Below are 18784 nucleotides of genomic sequence, written 5' to 3'. Positions count from 1 at the left end.
CCGGTCACCTTAAAGGCCTGGTCGCTGCTGCAGCTGTGGTCTGGGTTCTGGTACCTCCTGCCCTGGGGCGGGCGTGAGCAGTCAGAGGAGGCCACCAGGTAGGTGTGGGTCACCCAGCACGGAGCAAAATGAGCCCTGGGCTGTCCTGGGGTAGGCCGGCGCGGGCTAGCTGGAGATCCCAGAGTCACCCTCAGGTCAAAGCAGCCCAGGCCAGAGGGTGGGGGTGCTGAGCGAGGCTAGGGTCCGGGGGTTCGGTGTCTCAAGGGAGCGGGTGGAAGGCTTTCTGCAGCTGGTTGGGGAGTGGGCGCGCCCAGCTTCCCTATTTCAGGGCCGCCTCCTACTCCGACCCCGCCTCTGTGGCGCAGCTGGAAGGCACCGAGATTAGACTCTGGGACGAACTTCCCGGCAGAAAGGGGGCTCGGCGCGGGACAGTGAGGCCGGGGCCCATCCGCTGGGATGGGAGCGGTGGGGCCTGGCTGGGGGCCCCGGCGGCCTGAGGCAGAGCAGACTGCACTGGGACCGCGCACACCACGCGTGTCCGCGCCCCCCGCCGGCACGCAGGGCGGCCTGGCCCTTTAAGCGTCCAGACGGCGGCCCCAGCTGACGCGCGGGCTCCAATCGGCGCCCCGCGCCCCCCGCCCGCCGCGCCCGAGGCTCTGGGGCCGCAGCTGCTCGGCGGCTGGACTTGCCGCGGCCCTGCGCCTCCGCCCGCCCGGCCGCGCCCCCGGGGGCCATGGTCGCGGGGCCCTGCGCGGGGGCGGCCCCCAGCGCGGCGCTTCATGGAGCGGCCCCGGCCCGGCCGCCGGGGGCAGCGCGATCCCGCGGGGCCCTGTGAGCCCCCAGCGCCACGGCACCATGGTACGCAAAGGCCCTGCCTGTCCCCCCGCTTATCCGCCCACCTGCCCGCTCTGCCCTCCCGAGCGCACGGCCCGCCGGCTCCGGGTGGAGGAGTTGGAGGGATCTTCTCCCTCGCCGGGTCTCCCCGGCCCCTTCTCCCGGGTCTCCGCGGGCCCGGAATGCGGCGCTGTGGTGCGGCCCTCGGCGGGGAGGGGGTTAAATTCCTGGGGTGGGGGCCCGGGAGCGAGAGGCTGAGGTCTTGCTAGGCACCGGCGGAGGGGGGCGCTTCTCTGAGCCTGGGACGGCGCCGCCCTCGGACTGGGTGATGGGGGGGAGGGGGGAGGTCGGATTCCCGCCTGGGCCTTGGGCCACGTGGGCGCTGGAGCCGCCCTGCCTGGGGATTTGGGGCTACTGGGCCAAGCGGGGTGTGTTGGGGCGGGACGTCCGCAGCTCCGGTCCAAACTACTGTGTGACCTTGGGCCAGTCCTCTGCCCTCTCTGGGCCTGTGTCCTGGGAAGGGAGTGGGGCCATGAGTGCAGAAGAGGCTGGTACAGACACCCCCTCTCCAAAAGGAGGCATCTGGAAGTCATCAACCTGTGTCCCCTTGCTCAGTGTGGGCCCCATCCCCGGCTGCCCGGCAGTGAGGATTGGCGTGGGTGTTTGTGGGGGGGGGGGGGAGTGCTGCAGATGCGTGCCCAGGTTTCATCCCAGGGCCTCCAGGGAGGCACTGGGACAGGCTAGGGAGCCGGTGGCTTCATGGCATGGAGACCGGGTACCCCTCCGATGCAGAAGGCTCTGGCCCTGGAGAGCAGTCTCGGCAGGTGTCCCTGGCACCTGGCCTCCCCCCCCACCTCACTCCCACCCCCAATGTGGCTTGCAGGTATAGTTTGAGGGCTTGAAACCCCCTGGCAACGGGAGTGCCTGACCACTCCCCTGGTCTTGCATCTTAGATAGGCCGACCTGGCCTGCACCTGAGGGTGGGGTGTATGGCTGCAGCTGGCTTAGCCGATAGGGAGGGATGGGTGCAGTTTCAGGGAACTGGCACATCTGGCTGGGGAGGGGGGCCAGCGCAGCTGGTGGGCCTTGCATGGGAGGTGCCAGGCAGAGGGGTGGCTGAGCCCTGCTGAGGTGGTTGACGGGTTATGAACTCTGGCAGCATGGGTGTGCCCTGTCAAGGAAGTCCAGCCAGGGTGCCTGGCAGAGACTCTTGGGCCCCTCCAGGGTGCAGGGTGGCCCTGGCTTGGGGCTTACTGCCGTGGGAACGGAGTCTTTGGGGCACCAGTATCCTCCAGGCTAACCCCTCCTTCCCTGCTGAGGCCAGAGGGCCCTGGGACCAGATCTGCACACGGGAAGGTCAGGCACTGCCCTTCTTTTCCAATGCCAGGTAGGCACTGGAGGGCACTCTGTGAGGGGAGAGCAGAGTGGACTGGGGACCCTGTGGCCTCGGATGTGCTCCCCTCAACAGGCCTGGCTTTAACGAGCCCTTATCCAAGCCACTTCTGCCACTGTCTGGCCCCTGGTGGCCCTTAGGGGTCCTGTCACAACCGCAGTTGCATCCTGCCCCCTCACTGACCTGCAGGTGGCAGTAGCTCAGGGGAGGAGGCTGCAGGTGGCAGGGGGTAACGGTGGGGTTCTGGGCAAGCACAGCGGGTCCCCTGAGTCAGAGGTTCCCCAGATGCCTCTTCCTGCTTTGTAAGGCATTGAGAGCCAAGAAATCCATCTGTGGGGAGTGTCCAGTCCAGTCCAGCAGGGAAGGGGTGGCCTTAGCAGAGCTGGGAGTCCAGGGGCTCTGCTCCTGCCCACTGTGCGACCCTCCCGTTCCGAGCCTCGGTTTCCCCATCTGTGCAATAGAGTTTGGTCCCAGAAGATGAATCAGAATGAGTCAGAGGAGGGAGATGGGAGGGACTTGGCACCATATCCCTGTTAGATTGGCCAGCCCTGGACAGGCCAGCAGCCCTGAGACAGAGGGGGCAGATGGTTGGCTTCTTGGCGGAGGGGAAGGAGGTGTGGGAGAACTCAAGGAAGATGGCGTCCATGGTCAAGAGTCTGGCCAGCCTGGGATCAGAGAGAGCATCGGGTGGGCGCTGCCCCCCGAGTAGCTGGGTATGCGGAGGGGGATGGGGTGCAGGGTGCGCAGGGGCAGATCTGGAAGCAGGTTGCCCCTGTGGCTCCTCGAGGTTCATCCTGAGGCCCCGGGCTGCTTCTCATTCAGGTGACTGAGAAGTTGAACATAGATACCACCCCCCACCCCGCCCCAGCCCAGTCTGGGCCCCCTACTGCTGCCCCAGCAGTGGAAGGACTAGCATGGAGGGTTGGGGTGGGCTGTGGATGGACGGAACTGGGGTTTCATCCCGGGCTTGCAGGGAGGTGCTTGGGGGAGAAGAGCTGATGGCTTTGTGGCAGTGGGGCAAGGTACCCCTCAAATATAGGAGGCTCTGACCCAGCTCGACAGGGCCTGAGGACGGCCAGAAACTGGAACCTGCGGGGTTGGTCCAGCCAGGCAGCTGATCGATAGATATTAACTGAACATCTGTGCCCCGGACCCAGGCAAGGGAGTGGGCAGCCTGCCTCTCGGTGCCGTCCACCTTTTGGGAAAGCTGCTGCGGAGGAGCCAGGAATGATTAAGCCAGCCCTTATTCTGGACAATTCACAGGTGCTGGATGTGGCTCAAGGGCCTGATAATCTGACCCATCAGACTTTGAGGGCCTCTCTGGGGCTCCAAAGGCCCCAGGTAGTGTGGCTTCCAAGATGGGGCCCAGAGCCTCTGCGCCTGGACCACACGTGACCTGGGGTCTGGGGGCCTAGAGGGAAGAGGGTCTAGGGCGGTCCTTGGGGGCCTCCTGTCTCTAAGCATGGTGGACAGAAAACACAGTTGTCCTTCTACCCCCACAGAACCCCTGTGTGAGGGGGGAGCTGCCGGCAGCCAGGCCCGAGGCCATGGGCAGCCGCCTGGCCCAGTAGGAAGGGGCTGGCTAGATCCCACCAGCCTCCTCCAGCAGGGCAGGAGGACCAAGGCCTGGGCCTGGATTTCTTCCCAAGAATTTCTACCCCCGCAAAGCCTCAGGCCCAGGCCCTGAGGCCCACTGCTGGTGAGGCGAGGGCTTTCCTAGGTACTACGCCCAGGGGTGCGGTAGCAGCCCGAGGCCGAGCAGTGAGCTAGCGAGCCTGACTTTCATTCTTGAGGGGCCTGGGGTTGGGCAGGCGTGGTTTTATTTGTACGTGTGAGTGAGTGTGAGGGAGAGAATCCGTGGAGCTCAGGAAATGCTGAAGGAATGCTCGCGTCTGGGGTGGCCACCTCGCCCCAGTTCGCCTGGATCGGCCCAGTGTTGGCACAGAAAGCCCCTAAGGCCCACGCAGTCCTGGATGCCGGTGACCCTAGTCCCTGTTCCTTCCTCTTTCCTTCTCTTCCCCTTCCCTGCCCAGGACGACTTCCTGTCTCACAGGGAAGCGCTGGAGGCCCAGGAAAGTTAACCGACTCACCCAGGAGCAGCCGGTGGTGATTGGAGTCTGAGCTCAGAGGGGCGGCCGGCTCGGGCCCGAGTCCTGGTTCCCCTGCGTCCTGGCTCGAGCTTCGGCTCCTTTCCCAGAACGCGGAGCCAGCAGGGACGGGCAGGCTGCCTCCTGCACGGTGGGGCGCTGCCCGGGTTGCTGGCCTTGACCTGACCTGTGCCCTCCGCCCCGCAGTTGCTGGTTGAGAAGACAACAGACTCACCGGCGGCTGAGTTCTCGCTGGTGGAGGACGTGGCCCTGCACTTCGCCTGCTTGATGGGCCGCCTGAACGAGCAGCGCCTCTTCCAGCCTGACCTCTGCGACGTGGACCTGGTGCTGGTGCCCCAGCGCAGCGTCTTCCCGGCGCACAAGGGCGTGCTGGCCGCCTACAGCCAGTTCTTCCACTCGCTCTTCACGCAGAACAAGCAGCTGCAGCGCGTCGAGCTGTCCCTAGAGGCGCTGGCCCCCGGTGGCCTGCAGCAGATCCTCAACTTCATCTACACCTCCAAGCTGCTGGTCAACGCGGCCAACGTCCACGAGGTGCTCAGTGCCGCCTCGTTGCTGCAGATGGCCGACATCGCCGCGTCCTGCCAGGAGCTGCTGGACGCCCGCTCCCTAGGCCCCCCCGGCCCCAGCGCTGTGGCCCTAGCCCAGCCGGCCGCCGGCTGCACCCCGGCCGCACCACCCTACTACTGCGACATCAAGCAGGAGGCGGACGCCCCGGGCCTGCCGAAGATCTATGCCCGTGAGGGCCCCGACCCCTACTCTGTGCGTGTCGAGGACGGGGCAGGGACCGCGGGGGGCACGGCACCTGCCGCCATCGGGCCAGCTCAGCCCTTCTTCAAGGAGGAGAAGGAGGGTGGCGTGCAAGAGGCCGGCGGGCCCCCCGGCAGCCTCTGCAAGCTGGAGGGTGGGGAGGGGCTGGAGGAAGAGCTGGGGGGTTCTGGCACCTACAGCCGCCGGGAGCAGTCCCAGATCATCGTGGAGGTGAACCTCAACAACCAGACTCTGCACGTGTCCACGGGGCCCGAGGGCAAGCCGGGCACCACTACGGGCCCGGCCACCGTGGTGCTGGGCCGGGAGGACGGGCTGCAGAGACACTCGGAGGACGAGGACGAGGACGAGGAGGAGGAGGAGGAGGAGGAAGAGGAGGAGGAGGAGGAAGAAGAGGGTGGTGGCAGCGGAGGGGAGGAGGAGGAGGAGGAGGGTGGCAGTCAGGGAGAGGAGGAAGACGAGGAGGAGGAAGGGCACAGCGAGCAGGAGGAGGAAGAGGAGGAGGAAGAGGAAGGGCACAGTGAGCAGGATCAAGAGAGCTCAGAGGAGGAGGAAGAGGAGGAAGAGGGCGGGGAGGCGGGGAGCCGGCAGGGGCCAGCGGGGCGGCGGGGCAGCAGGGCAGAGCCCCCTCCCCACAGTCGCATGGCCACGCGGTCTCGAGAGAACGCCCGACGCCGAGGCCCCCCTGAGCCTGAGGAGGCCAGGCCGCGGGGCGGGAAGAGGCCCAAGCCCGCTCCGGGGGGAGCCTCTGCAGCGGCCCGAGGGCCACAGGCCACTGACGGGCTGGGGGCCAAGGTGAAGCTGGAAGAGAAGCAGCACCACCCGTGCCAGAAGTGCCCTCGCGTCTTCAACAACCGCTGGTACCTGGAGAAGCACATGAACGTGACCCACAGCCGCATGCAGATCTGCGACCAGTGCGGCAAGCGCTTCCTGCTGGAGAGCGAGCTGCTACTGCACCGGCAGACGGACTGCGAGCGCAACATCCAGGTGGGCCTTGGGGGCTCCTCGGGCGGGGCGGGGCAGGGGGGTCCCCAGAATGGCCACCCAGTCCGCGCCCCCAGTGTCCTGCTGCCTGCATCGCCCAGACAGACTTACCGCCGGGCCCTGGGGCCAACGTGGGCCCAGGGTGGTCCGAGTTCAGGGGATTAACATCAAGGAGGGCTTCCTGGAGGAGGCAGGTAGAGCTGGGCTTTGGCACATGGAGACACGTGCAGATCGGACAGGAACAAACAGTACCCTTGGCCAGAGGGGCGAAGGGGAGGATGAGAGGAGGGAGTTGTCTGAGTACTTGAGCCAGCTCTGCGGGCTGAGCCCGTGTTTTAGTCAATCCTAGGGCTGCTGGAAGGCCACCAGGGCCACCACGTATAGTTTCACAGATCGTGCACCGCACAGAAGCACAGACGAGGTGGGGCAGGGTTTGCCCAGAGGGGGCGCCATTGGCACTTGCACAAAGGCTGAATAGAGCAAGGGGTGGCCCGGAGGAGGAAGCCCCTGCTCTCAGCTCTCTGGAGATGCCAGCTGGCCTGGGCCTGGGAAGAGGGATTGGATGAGAAATTTGGGGAGAGCAGGGGCTGCCGGGGCCAAGCAGGGGAGCTGGGCTGGCTGCCAGGCCTCGGCTCGGCCTGAGTGTGTGCCAACCCGGCCTCTCAGGGTGCGGGCAACACAGGGCCCGCCAGGCTGCTTTTTATCTTTGCTGGCCCGGAGGGGGTTGTGGGGGCAGCAGGTAGGCGGGTGCTAATTGCCTGAGCTAATTGCTAATTGCAGTGCCCTGTGGAGCAAGTGTTACCTGGGGGATTACCTGGTCTCCTGCCCCACCCTCTTGCACCTGTTCCCACTTGCCTGCCCACTGGGCTGCCCTTTGCCTCTCCAACCTGCACACACCTGAACCTTCCTTCTGAAGGGGAAAGATGCATGTACCTCTTCTGACCTGGGCACCCTGACCCGTTTTCTGTCCAAGCCCTGACCTACTCCAGCCCTCCGGAAGTGTCTCCTGCAGGGATGGGGAGGACAAGAGGAGGAGGGGAGCATGGCCCCCGGGGTTCCCACCACCCTCCATTTCCTCATGGGACCCAGGACCTGCTGTAGTCCCCCTCCAACTCCCCCTCCCAGCCAGCACTTTGGCACCTCTCTCCTTGGGGATCTCCAGGGTGTCAGGGCATGGGTCCCAGCAGTGGGGAGGCCGGACGTGTGATCTGAGAAGGGCTTCTTCGTGCACTTTGTGTAGCCTCCTCACGTGCCATGGCCCTTCAGCTGGTTATGTGTATCTCCCCTCTGTAGACAGGTGCCTTGTTGAAATGAGCACGGAGTCGGGGCTTCCTGGTATAGGTGGCCCCTGACCCAAGTTGAGTTCAAGGATGAGGGAGGGCCCCAGGCTGCAGCCCTGGGTAGGTGGGCATGTTTTTAGGGAGTTACCATCCCCAACTCCCAGAACGGCAGATTTGGCGGGTCGCTGGACATCGAGGGCTCTCCCTCCAGCACAGTCCAGGTAGAGAAACTGAGGTCCAGTGAGGGGCAGATTGTCCCAGGGCACATGGTCCTGACTCAGGATCCAGGGCCTAAAGTCCTCTCACCCTGCAGTGTGTGACGTGTGGCAAAGCTTTTAAGAAGCTCTGGTCCCTCCACGAGCACAACAAGATCGTGCATGGCTATGCAGAGAAGAAGTTCTCATGTGAGATCTGCGAGAAGAAGTTCTACACCATGGCCCACGTGCGCAAGCACATGGTTGGTGAGTCTGGGCCGGGAGGGGATGGGGCCTGAGGTCAGAGCTGGGCCAGCTCCTGGTTGTGCTGGGCAGGACTTCCCATCCCAGGGCAGTGTGAAGACGTGAGAAGGCCCCTCTCAACTGGGAATCCTGGGCAGGCTGGTTGCAGTGGCAGCTGTGATCTGGATAGGCTCAGAGGTCGGGGCTACCATGTACGGTTGGGCAGGTGGGACATTGCACAAGGGCTCCTGGACAAGATGGCAGGTGGGGACCAGAATCCAGCTGGCACACTGCTAACCAGACTGTGCATCTCAGCATGGGGTTATGGCCACCAGGGAAAGAAGTACCCTTTTCTAAATTACACAAAATGCCATATGGACTGACACAGGCCCTGTCTCAGTTTGAGGACAGCTGTGCCTCTAATTTTTTCTCACCTTCTGGCCCTTACAGGCCTTCAGGCTCCTCTGAATGAGGAGGCCCCCACGAATGTCTGCTGGGCTCCTCTGCCTTGGGCATGGCTGTCCCTCCCCTCTAGGAGGGCACGGCTGGGAGTCTGGTGTTCAGGTGGCCCTCCTTCCTTGCCTGCTTGGGGTCTGGAGCTCAAGGGCAATGTGGCTCCCTGCCAGGCCTTACCCTTTTCTCCGGCCACCTGGGAGCTGGGACCCTGGGGTGGAGGTCCAGGCCAGGAGCATGCTGGGTAGCCCAGGACTGGTGGTCTTCCTGGGCTCGGCTTCCCCAGCTCTGAGCTGCAAGGGGGACTCTCTGGCTCCACTTGCTTCCTCGCAGATCTTCCTTGAAGAGTTTGTTAGTCCTCACCTGTCCGTGGTTTTGGGGGGAGCCCAGCCAACTCCCTCTGGACTGCCCAGTGTCATCCCCTGTAAAGCCCACCTTTGAGTCTCAGTACCACCCCTGGCCGCTCTCTGAGGAAGGACACGCTGCGGTGCACTGAGGCAGTGCAGAGAGCCAGTGGTGGGGCCAGGGTTTGAGCCAAAGCCAGTCCCGCTTGGGGTCCTTGCCCGGAAGTCAGCCCCAGGTCCTAGATGGAGCCTCTGAGGCAGACTGTGAAGCGGGGGGGCCTCCCAGGAGGCCCAGTGTGGGATGTGGTCAGGCAGGGATCCCCCAGGAGCAGCCATGGGGGTCCCCCTGAGACATAATGGCCTGCCCCACAGCCCACACCAAGGACATGCCCTTCACTTGCGAGACCTGTGGGAAGTCCTTCAAACGAAGCATGTCTCTCAAAGTGCACTCGCTGCAGCACTCTGGGGAGAAGCCCTTCCGATGTGAGGTGAGTCCCTTTGTCCACCTGCCCCAGGGGCCACCCTGGACGAGCGGGGGTGGGGGAGAGCAGCTGCTTCAGGGGGCAGTGGAGTCCAGGATTCACAAAGAGGGGTGGCCCCCCTGGTGTCTGTGGCCCCCGCCTCGCGCATCCTGACCCGGCCGCCCACCTGCCTGCCCCCCACCGCCACCCTCCACCACCCCACCCTAAGCCAGCCCCCACGCATTCAGGGTGGGCCTTTCTTTGGGCTGCAGCCAGGCAGGGGGCAGGCCTTCTGGAGAGGTGGAGAGAGGCACATCTCAGGCAGAGCGGGGATAGAGCTGCAGGCCGCGATGGGGGGGGGGCGGGCGTTCCAACAAATAGGAAGGATGGGGGGCCCTCGGCTTGACGCATGAGGACTCCTTCCATTCTGGGGCCTTTTCCCACTTCCTGCCTTCCATCCCCGCCTGGGCCGAGCCTGCCCTTGGCCCCTTCTCTGTCAGTGTGCCGCCTGCCCCAGGAGCCCCTCCCCATGTGTGTCCTCCCTGTCCCTGCGGTCCCAGGCAGGTGCTCCCCACCCTGCCCCCTGGCCTCACCCTCCACCCCACCCTCAGAACTGCAATGAGCGCTTCCAGTACAAGTACCAGCTGCGGTCCCACATGAGCATCCACATCGGCCACAAGCAGTTCATGTGCCAGTGGTGCGGCAAGGACTTCAACATGAAGCAGTACTTCGATGAGCACATGAAGACCCACACAGGTACGGCCGCCTGGGGGGTGGCGGGGGGGGGCGTGGTGCAGGCTGGGGACCCCTCCTCGGCCCTGCCCCGGAGGCCTGCCTGTGATGGCCCCAGCCATGCCCCTTCTCCACTCCGGGCCTCAGTCCAGCCTTCTCTGGGGCTCAGCGCCATCCTCCGCGCCTCTCCCCGGGTTAGGGAGGCCCCGCGGGTGCCGGGGTGCGCTGACTTCTCGGTGACGCCCCCCTGCCCGTGCCAACGCCCAGGGGAGAAGCCGTACATCTGTGAGATCTGCGGCAAGAGCTTCACCAGCCGACCCAACATGAAGCGGCACCGGCGCACACACACGGGCGAGAAGCCGTACCCCTGCGACGTCTGCGGCCAGCGCTTCCGCTTCTCCAACATGCTCAAGGCCCACAAGGAGAAATGCTTCCGCGTCAGTCACCCCCTGGCCAGCGACGGCCCCGCTTCGGGCCCAGGCCTGTCCCCGGCCCAGCCCCCGGCTCACACGCTGCCCCTGCTCCCGGGGCTGCCCCAGACCCTGCCGCCCCCACCCCACCTGCCGCCCCCACCGCCACTCTTCTCTACCACTGCCACTTCCGGCGGGAGGATGAGCGCCAACAACTGACTGCCTCTGCGAGGGACCCCCGGCCCCCACCCCGGCCCTCCCCTCCTGCCTGGGGGAGGGCAGCGACACCGGCCTGGCACCGCCGCCCCCCCCTCCAGACGGGGCCGGACCTGTGCTGCTTGAGGCCCCTGACCCTGGGGGTGTGCGGGCTGGTGGCCCCCGTGCGGGTGGAGGACACCTCACTCCCAAGTGCCCCCCTTCTCAGTGACTCCTTGAAGCCTTTGCTTTTTTTTTTTTTTTGGAAGTGAAGGAAAAAGAAAAGAGAGGAAATTATTTGCAGCGCCCCCTCCAGGTGAGGGGGGTGCTGGAGGCGGCAGGTACAGCAGGGAGGGAGGGGCTGGGGAGCAGGTGTGACCGGTCACTCTGCTGAGGCCTGAGCCGGAGGGGGCTGGCCAGGCAAGCCTGGGTCAGCTTCAGTGGCTCATCTCTGCCTCCCCTGTGCCTCCTAACTTGCCCCCTCATCCTGGAGGCTTTGGGGAAAAGTTGGGGCGTCAGCCTCCCTGGAAGGAGTTGTGGATCCCGTCTGAGGGCTGTGGACACCGAGGCAGGGGCTTGACTGTGGATGCCCGTGAGCGTGTTGTGGGGGGGAGTGGCGAAGTGTGAAGGCTGCAGACCCAGCTTTGCACTGTGTGCAGTGGCGGAGGCAGGGGCTGGACCCCAGGCATTTGCTCTCCCAGCCACCACCCTGCCGGCAGGCACAGGGATCCCTGAGCTGTACCAGGCTGCATCGAGGTCCCTGAGTCCAGGAGAAGACATCCCCAGAAGCCTCTGAGCCTCGGGGCTGGGGGCTAGGCCCTGGGTGGGCAGACGGGCTGGCTCCCGCAGCACCAGATCCCAAGGGCTGCAAAGAGTCCCTGCAGCTGGGTGAACCCCAAGGGCAGGCCCTGAGAAGGAGGCAATGTTTTAAGGTTTCAAGGTGCTAGCAGGGGAGCAGGGGGCAGGGCGGCTGTTCACAGAGCACCCAGGTCCTCACCAGCTGCCCTGGTCGTCTCTCCCACACCAGCGGAGATGTGTGTGTGTCTGTCTCCATCCCTGCTCTGAAGGCAGAGGCCTCATCCTCTTCCTGGGCCTGGCCACACCCCCCCCCCCCAGGCCAGCGTCCACCATCCCTGTCCTCCCTAGGCCTCTGCACCATGGGTGGGGCGCCTGTAGCATTGTTGGTGAGAGGAGCCCACAGGGTGGGGGGTGGGGGCTCTGGGGGAGCCCCCGCCTGTGCCCAATGCTTGCCCCCATGAGGCCGGCACTAGTAGGGACATCCTTTTTTTGTTGTCATTTAACGTCTTTATTCCTGCCTTGAAAATGGGGAGGAAGGTTCCATAAGCTACGTGTTTCCTAGTTAAGCTCTTTCCTTTTGTGTTTATACAGTTTTGTTTGTTATACTCTGCACCTTAAACCTCCACGACTACCCCCACACCACCACCTTCCCAAGCATGGTTGGAGTGGGAAGAGGCCTAAGCCCAAGGGGGACAGCGGCAGGGGATGGGGTGGGGGGTGGGGGGCCTGGGCCCCATCAGCCCAAGGGCTGAGGGGGTCGGAACCCCTCTGACCTCCTTGTGAGGCCCGTGGCGCTGGGTGGGGGCTGGGGACATTTTAATCATCAATAAACGAAGCACTTTATTCTGTACCGATGTGGGCAGGTCCAAGAAGCCCGAGTGATTTGAGGATTTAGAATCCAAGCTACACAGCCCTGATAATTCTCTGGGCGCAGAGGGGGGCGGTGCCCTGGCCCAGTTGCATTTGGGTCTGCAGCAGGAGTAGTGCGGGGTCAGAGCCTCCAGAACGGCCCTGCTGTCCTTTGGAGAGAGAAGGTGGGCCCCTCACTGAGAGAGGAAAGCTCCCTGTCTGGCTCCCAGTTCTGCAGCTCCCTTACCCAAGGCTGGGGATTCTAGACTCCTGCTTTACTATACTCCCTCTCCTGTACCCCTTGATCTCTGGGCTTCCATGACGTCCTCAGGGTCCCCCCCCTCTCTGTTTCCTCCTCTTCCTTGCTATTTCTAACCTCTGGTCCCAGTGCCTGGCAGCTCTTCAGAGCTGGCTCCCATTTTCCCCCAAAAAAGTTGATCTCCCCCGATGTGCTGTAGGTCGGGACACCCATGGGTTCCCCAACCCCTGTCACTGGCACCAGGGTTTCCCATGGGGACTGGTGGCCTTGTCATCAGCTAGCCCCCCTGCAGCCTTAGTGAGTGAGGCTGGGGGACCCTGGCCAGGCCAGGTCCCTGTAAGGTATGGGGGGGGGGAGCTGGTGTCAAAACCCTGTCCCAGGACTTGGGTTCCATGTTCTAATACACCTCTCCTCGGAGGGCAGGGGTCCAGACGGCAGGCTGGGCTCTGGTCACGATGGTCATTGTAGCTGTGGGTGGGCACAGCCAAACCCTCTCCTGGGAGGCACCTGTCCCAGTGGGGACAGGAGCCCTGGTCCCTGGTGCTAAATGCTCTCTTCCCCTTGGGCCAGTGTGGGTAAAAGCTCCTTTCCAGCCAGATCACAAGGGTCTGAAGCAATAATGGAACCTCAGCAGTGCCAGTATGGGTAGGGGTTCTTGTTTTACCAGCTTTTACATTTCCTTTTTATTTTTAAAACAAATGAACAAGCACCTAGATATTGGAGTAAGGGGACTGGGGCATTATACCCACTTCCCAGGGCTGGTGGCAGGGAAGGGGGTCGGGATCACCACCTCCCACTGGAGATGTGCTGGGTGGGGGGAACCCCTCAGTCCAGATGGACTTTTCAGCCCATTTGGCCAGAACTCGGGTCTGAAACCTGGGCCTGCCCCCTCCCCAGCTTCTCCTGGGCTCCCTGGTCTTGGGCCAGCTGGGGGTGAGCCGAGAGATAAGCTGGGGCTAGAGCCTCAGCCTCCGACCTTGGCATGTGCGGCCACAGGTCCCCTTACTGGGGGGTCCACAGTCGCGGAATGGCTGTGCCAGGTGTGTGGACCCTTGATGTCTGGGCCCCAAGCGCATGAGGGGATAGCAGGAGGGTGAGGACGAGAGTGAAGGGGAATAAAGTCAGTACAACTGTCCCTTGGCCCGGCCTCTTCTTTACTTGTTGCCTGCCCTGACCACTGGCTGGAAAGACCCAGACCAGAGCAAGGGAGCCCAGCAGCTCAGTGGTAGGCCGCATGGGTCACTGTGCCCTCGAGCAGCTGCAGACCCCATCTCTCTCCCGTAAGGGGGCCTGGGCTTTAGGAGCACCCAGAGTCAGGAGCTGAGGCAAGAGCGGAGACATGTCCCCCAAACCAGTGTTTGGTCCTGAGCTGGATGTGGAAGGGGATCGAAAGAAGAGAGGTCCTGGGGCTGCTGATGCAGAGATCCCCAAAGGCGGCGCCCGCAGGAGGCCAGGGCCCCTGCAGGACAGTTTTCCACGAGCGCCCAGGCCTGTGGCCACCGGAGCCCCGGGACAGCCAGGGCCACTCCTGCTCATGTGCTCAGCACTTGGCAGGCAAGGGCCGTCTGAAGGAGCCAGCTATCAGAGATGCTGACGCGGGCCCCGGGAAGACAAACGCTCAGATGGAAGGCAGCTAGTGGCCTCCAAGGAGGGAGCAGATGGCTCTCCGTGGGGACCTCTGAGAATTAATTCGTTGTGCAGGTGATGTATGGAGCCCTGGCTCTGTGCCACGTGGGACTCTAGGCCCCAGGACTACGTGGGGAACAAGGCCCCTGTGTTTGTGGCCCTTGGCCCAAGATACATGAGGAGGGGTCTGACCAGGAGGGGCTGGGTGGATTCCTGAGCCAGAGAGGAGGTGTGGGTGCCCCCCGCTCTGTGAGGCCACGCTGACAAGCAGAGGCTGGAGACGGGTGTGGGGGCGCTGGTCCCAGGACTTGGGATTCCTGTTCTCTGAGGGCAGAGGTCCAAACGGCAGGTCCCAGAATTTGGGAGCCTGCACCTTTCCACACAGCCCTACTTCTTTGACTGAAAGGAACAGGCTCACTCAGTTTCAGTCACCCTCAAAATGGCGCTCGCCAATGAGCCTGAGGGCCTGGCCGCTTCCGTGTTTCTGCTCTCCACCCGTCTTGCCACCCATCTGCTGGCATGACGCCTCTCTGCACAGCCTCTTCCTTCAGCCCCCCCGCCACCCCCCCGCCTCATTCTAATAACGTTTCCAAATGCCTACTCGAGTGCTGCTTAGGCACGAGTCACGCTGGGCTGGGAGGAAGAGGCCGCGGGGCGGTGGTGGACACCATGGCTGGCATCTCTGGAGCACTCATCCTCCCCCAGTTTTGCTCGTTAACACCTCATGTCCTGGAGCACAGTTCCTATACTTACACTCTAGTTGCAAGGGAGGCTGGGAAGGCGAGCATGTCTTCTACTTCGGGCAGGTAGCACTCACGATCAGAAAAAGGCGGTCCAAAAGCACTGGGTGGCCCAAAGGGTCCCTCTCCCACCCCGAGTCCTGGCTCTGGGGCCCAGGCATCCTGAGAGAAACCGTGGCACATGCCTGCATCCTGGGCACAGGCCTGGAGTGTATGCTGCATCCTATAGGAAGCTCCCAGCCTGGCAAGGCGGAGTCTCTGGGCTGGTTCCATAGCGGATCCTTCCCCAGACAGTGCCCCCCTTCCTTAGCATCAGCGGCTCCTGGGGGAAGGGGAAGGCCAGTACATGCTGTGAGCACCAGCCCAATGCCACCCAGCATTGTGTTGTGTAGAATCCCTGGGAAAATATCAATTTTTTACAATTAAAATTTTTCTTAGACATAGTTGAAAAAGCTAAATATTTCTGGAAGGCCTTTTTTTTTTTTTTTAAAGCAAAAGTTGCAGTGGCCCGTACCTCCTCTTTTCCCACTTCGAATAGGCAACCAGCTCCAATTCGATTGGTATTTTTGGCATTGACTTTCAGGCCTATGAAATCTCGCCTCCACTCTTACTTCCTGATAGATGCAGTGTTAGGTATCATTTATTGATTTCTGTCTTCAACACTCCCAACACACACACACACACACACACACACACACACACACACACACACGGCTTCTATTCCCCTTTCTCCAAGCATAGTTATATTATTATTTGGGGTTAGATTAACATTCGGTGCATATATTATTATGACTATGTAAACACTGATCTCAACGAAGCCATGTCATAGAATATGATTCCATTTCCTTTCCTGTGCGACTTTTTACTTTTGTCTCTTTAAAATGTGGTTCCTTCAGTTTCTAGGTGCTTATCGCTTCTGTGTCCCCAGACTCTGCCATAACTGTGACTCTCCTCATAAGTGCACACACAGCAGGTGCCCATCGGCTCCCTCTCGGCACTGTCTCTCCAGAACCCGCGCTCACACCTGGACTGGTCGATTTCCCCCGGCTGTCATGGTGGGATCTCCCACCCTTCTGGGGATTCCCTTTGCCAATTCCTAGACAGATCTCCCGTTCCCCCGAATCCTCTATCTTCCTCTATCTGGGTTTGCTCCCTCAATTTGGTGAAGCACATCCTCCAGGGGCTTCCTGAGGAGGGGCTGATGGGCACAGGGAAAGCCGTGGCCAGGCCCGACGTGATGGGTCCTCCCCTACTCACGCAGGAGGCAGCAGCGAGCTGGTGACCATCCTAACACGGCTTCATCATCATCATCACCGCTCGAGAGCAGGGCGGCAAGACGACCCTGGTGTGCACAAAAGTGATGCCATCTCCCGTAAGGACACTTCGGCTTGACAACATCCCCCGGACCGTAGCGGACCTACGTTCCCTGTCACACTTTGCTAAGACTGTATCCCTTCAAGTTTACTGCAGAAAACTAACTTCTAAAAGGTTTATGTCTTAGTGGACTATTTTTTTCCTAACCCTGAGATGTAGCTTCTCTTCGGGATCACTTCAGGGAATGAAATTCTGAAGATCTTGACTATTTTTATTCTGCCCTCACACGGGGATGAGTTCGCCTGGGTACAGAACCCTAGCTTGGAAATCATTTTCCCCTCGGGATTTTATTTTATTTTATTTTTAAGATTTTATTTATTTTGAGAGAGAGAGCGAGCGAGCGAGAGAGCACAAGAAGGGGGAGGGGCAGAGGGAGAGGGAGAAGCAGGCTTCCCACGGAGCAGGGAGTCTGATGCGGGGCTCGAACCCAGGACCCCGAGATCATGACCTGAGCCGAAGGCAGACGCTTAACCGACTGAGCCACCCAGGCGCCCTTTCCTCAGGGTTTTAGATGCCAGTGTTTCTGCTGAGAAGCCCGATCCTGTCTTGACCCCTGATGCTGTGTGGGCAGCCTGCTTCTTGCCCCTGAAGCCTTCAGGCCTCTGTTCCACCTCCAGCATTGTGAGCCTTCACAGCGATGTCCTTGGTGTGGGTTTTTTCTCACCCAGTGAGCGGGGGACTCGGTGAGCCCTGTCAGTTCGGGAAACTTTCCCGAAATATGGCTTTCAACTGTCTCTTCTCCAAGCCTTCCTCTGTTCTTCAGCTCCTGTCATTTAGATATTGGACCTCTGGGCGGCTTCTCTCATTCTCTTACCCAGTCTCATGGTCTTCACCTTTTTTCTTCTACTTTCTGGGAGGTTTCCTCAAATGTGTTTTCCAACCCTTCTATTGAGTATTACATTGTTGCCATTATACTTTTCAATTTCCAAAAGTTCTTAGTTTCTCTGGGAGTTCCTTTTTTATAGTGTGTATCCCTTTATTATGTAAACATCTTTCTGATATTATTACTAGCAATGTTTGAATTTTTTCTCCTTTCAGCTATTTTTTATCTTTGTTGCCTCTAATTTCCTTTCCTTTCTCCTTTTTTTATGATAATTTCTTAAATGTTGGGTGATCTTTGATCATTTTCCTCATTGTAATTTTTATTGCAATAGGGGTGCCTGGGTGGCTCAGTCAGTTAAGCGGCTGCCTTCGGCTCAGGTCATGATCCCAGGGTCCTGGGATCAAGCCCTGCATCGAGCTCCCTGCCCACGGGAAGTCTGCTTCTCCCTCTCCCTCTGCCCTTGCCCCCAGTCATGCTCTCCCTCTCTATCTCAAATAAATAAATAAAATCTTTAAAAAAAAAAAAGAAATCTTTATTGCAGTAATTAGATTCATATGCAGCTGTAAGAAATAATACAGAGAAAGCTCTTGTATATTGTACCTAGTTTCCCCCAATGATAACATTTTGCAAAACTAGCACAATACCACACCCAAGACATTGACAGTGACACTCCACCGATCTTATCCAGATTTCCCGTTTTACTTGTCCTCACCTGTGTGTGTATTTACGTCTATAGAATTTTATCATACGTGTATGTTCACATACCCACCACCACAATGGAGACAGAACGTTCCAGAACCACAGGCTTCTGTCTCTTGCCCTTTTTGCCCTTTTATAACTACACACAACCCCCTCCTGCAACTGCCCACCCTGTCCCTAAGCACTGGCAACCACCGATCTGTTCTCCATTTAAAAATTTTTGTCATTTCAGGGGCGCCTGGGTGGCTCAGTCGTTAAGCGTCTGTCTTCGGCTCAGGTCATGATCCCAGAGTCCTGGGATCGAGCGCCGCATCGGGCTCTCCGCTCAGCGGAAAGCCTGCTTCTCCCTCTCCCACTCCTCCTGCTTGCGTTCCCTCTCTCGCTGTGTCTCTCTCTGTCAAATAAATAAATAAATAAATCTAAAAAAAAAAAAAATTTTTGTCATTTCAAAATGTTGTAGTAATGTATATGGCATGCAATCTTTTGGGATTGACTTTTTTCATTCAGCCTAAAGGCCTGGAGATTGACCCAATTGACTGTGTATATCAGTTGTTCATTCTTTTGTATTGCTGAGTAGTATTCCATAGTTTGTATGTACTACATTTATCTGCTGAAGGAGAACAGGGCTGTTTCTCATTTTTTGCTATAACTCATAGAGCTGCTATGAATATTCCCATATAGCTTTTGTATGAACATAAGTTTTACTTTCTCGGGGATAAAAGCCCAAGAGGACAATTGCTGGGTTATGTAAATAGTTGCATGTTTAGTTTTATCAGAAACTGCCGAAGTAATTTTCTACGAGGCTGTACCACTTTGCATCCCCACTAGCAATGTGTGAGGGATACAGTTTCTCTTCATCTTCACCAGGATTTGGGTGTTGTCACGATTTTTTATTTTAGCTGCTCTGACAGATGTGCAGTGATATTGTGGTTTTAATTTGGATTTCCCCAATGAGTAACGATATCGGACATTTTTTCAGGAGATGATTTGCCATCTGTACATCATCTTTGATGAAATATCGTTCGGGTCTTCTGCCTATTTTCCAGTCGGATTGTTGGGGTTTTTTTTACTGTTGAGTTTTGAGATTTGCTTGTGTGTCTAGATATTGCAAAAATTTTCTCCCAGTCTGCAGTGTGTCCCTCCAGCCTCTTCACATGGGCTTTTGCAGATCAAAAGTTCTGTATTTTGATGAGGTCTAACTTATCAAATTCTCCTTTTAT

General features: G+C 60.0%; 1 protein-coding gene across 10 annotated transcripts; it reads left to right on the top strand.

Moving 5' to 3' along the window:
- Positions 1 to 637: 637 nt before the first annotated feature.
- Positions 638 to 18096, top strand: ZBTB47 (zinc finger and BTB domain containing 47). Of its 10 annotated transcripts, none has more exons than XM_078072978.1 (8): positions 642 to 858; positions 4522 to 6087; positions 7678 to 7825; positions 8971 to 9086; positions 9671 to 9815; positions 10059 to 10228; positions 15565 to 15723; positions 15930 to 16007. In XM_078072978.1, exons 1-8 carry the CDS (start codon positions 856 to 858, stop codon positions 15948 to 15950), a joined length of 2328 nt encoding a protein of 775 aa, XP_077929104.1. In that variant the 5' UTR covers positions 642 to 855; the 3' UTR covers positions 15951 to 16007. The 10 variants fall into 10 exon arrangements, 9 of the variants coding, with proteins under 9 accessions (XP_077929139.1, XP_077929104.1, XP_035936152.2 ...); XM_078072993.1 differs by lacking the exon at positions 15565 to 15723 and adding an exon at positions 17797 to 18096 and having other exon boundaries at positions 643 to 858; positions 15940 to 16040; XR_013448139.1 differs by lacking the exon at positions 15565 to 15723 and adding an exon at positions 17797 to 18096 and having other exon boundaries at positions 644 to 858; positions 15940 to 16156.
- The last annotated feature ends 688 nt before the right edge of the window (positions 18097 to 18784 follow it).

Source organism: Halichoerus grypus, chromosome 1, assembly GCF_964656455.1.
Source record: "Halichoerus grypus chromosome 1, mHalGry1.hap1.1, whole genome shotgun sequence".
NCBI lineage: Eukaryota > Metazoa > Chordata > Mammalia > Carnivora > Phocidae > Halichoerus > Halichoerus grypus.
This window is presented reverse-complemented; position numbering and strand designations above follow the sequence as displayed.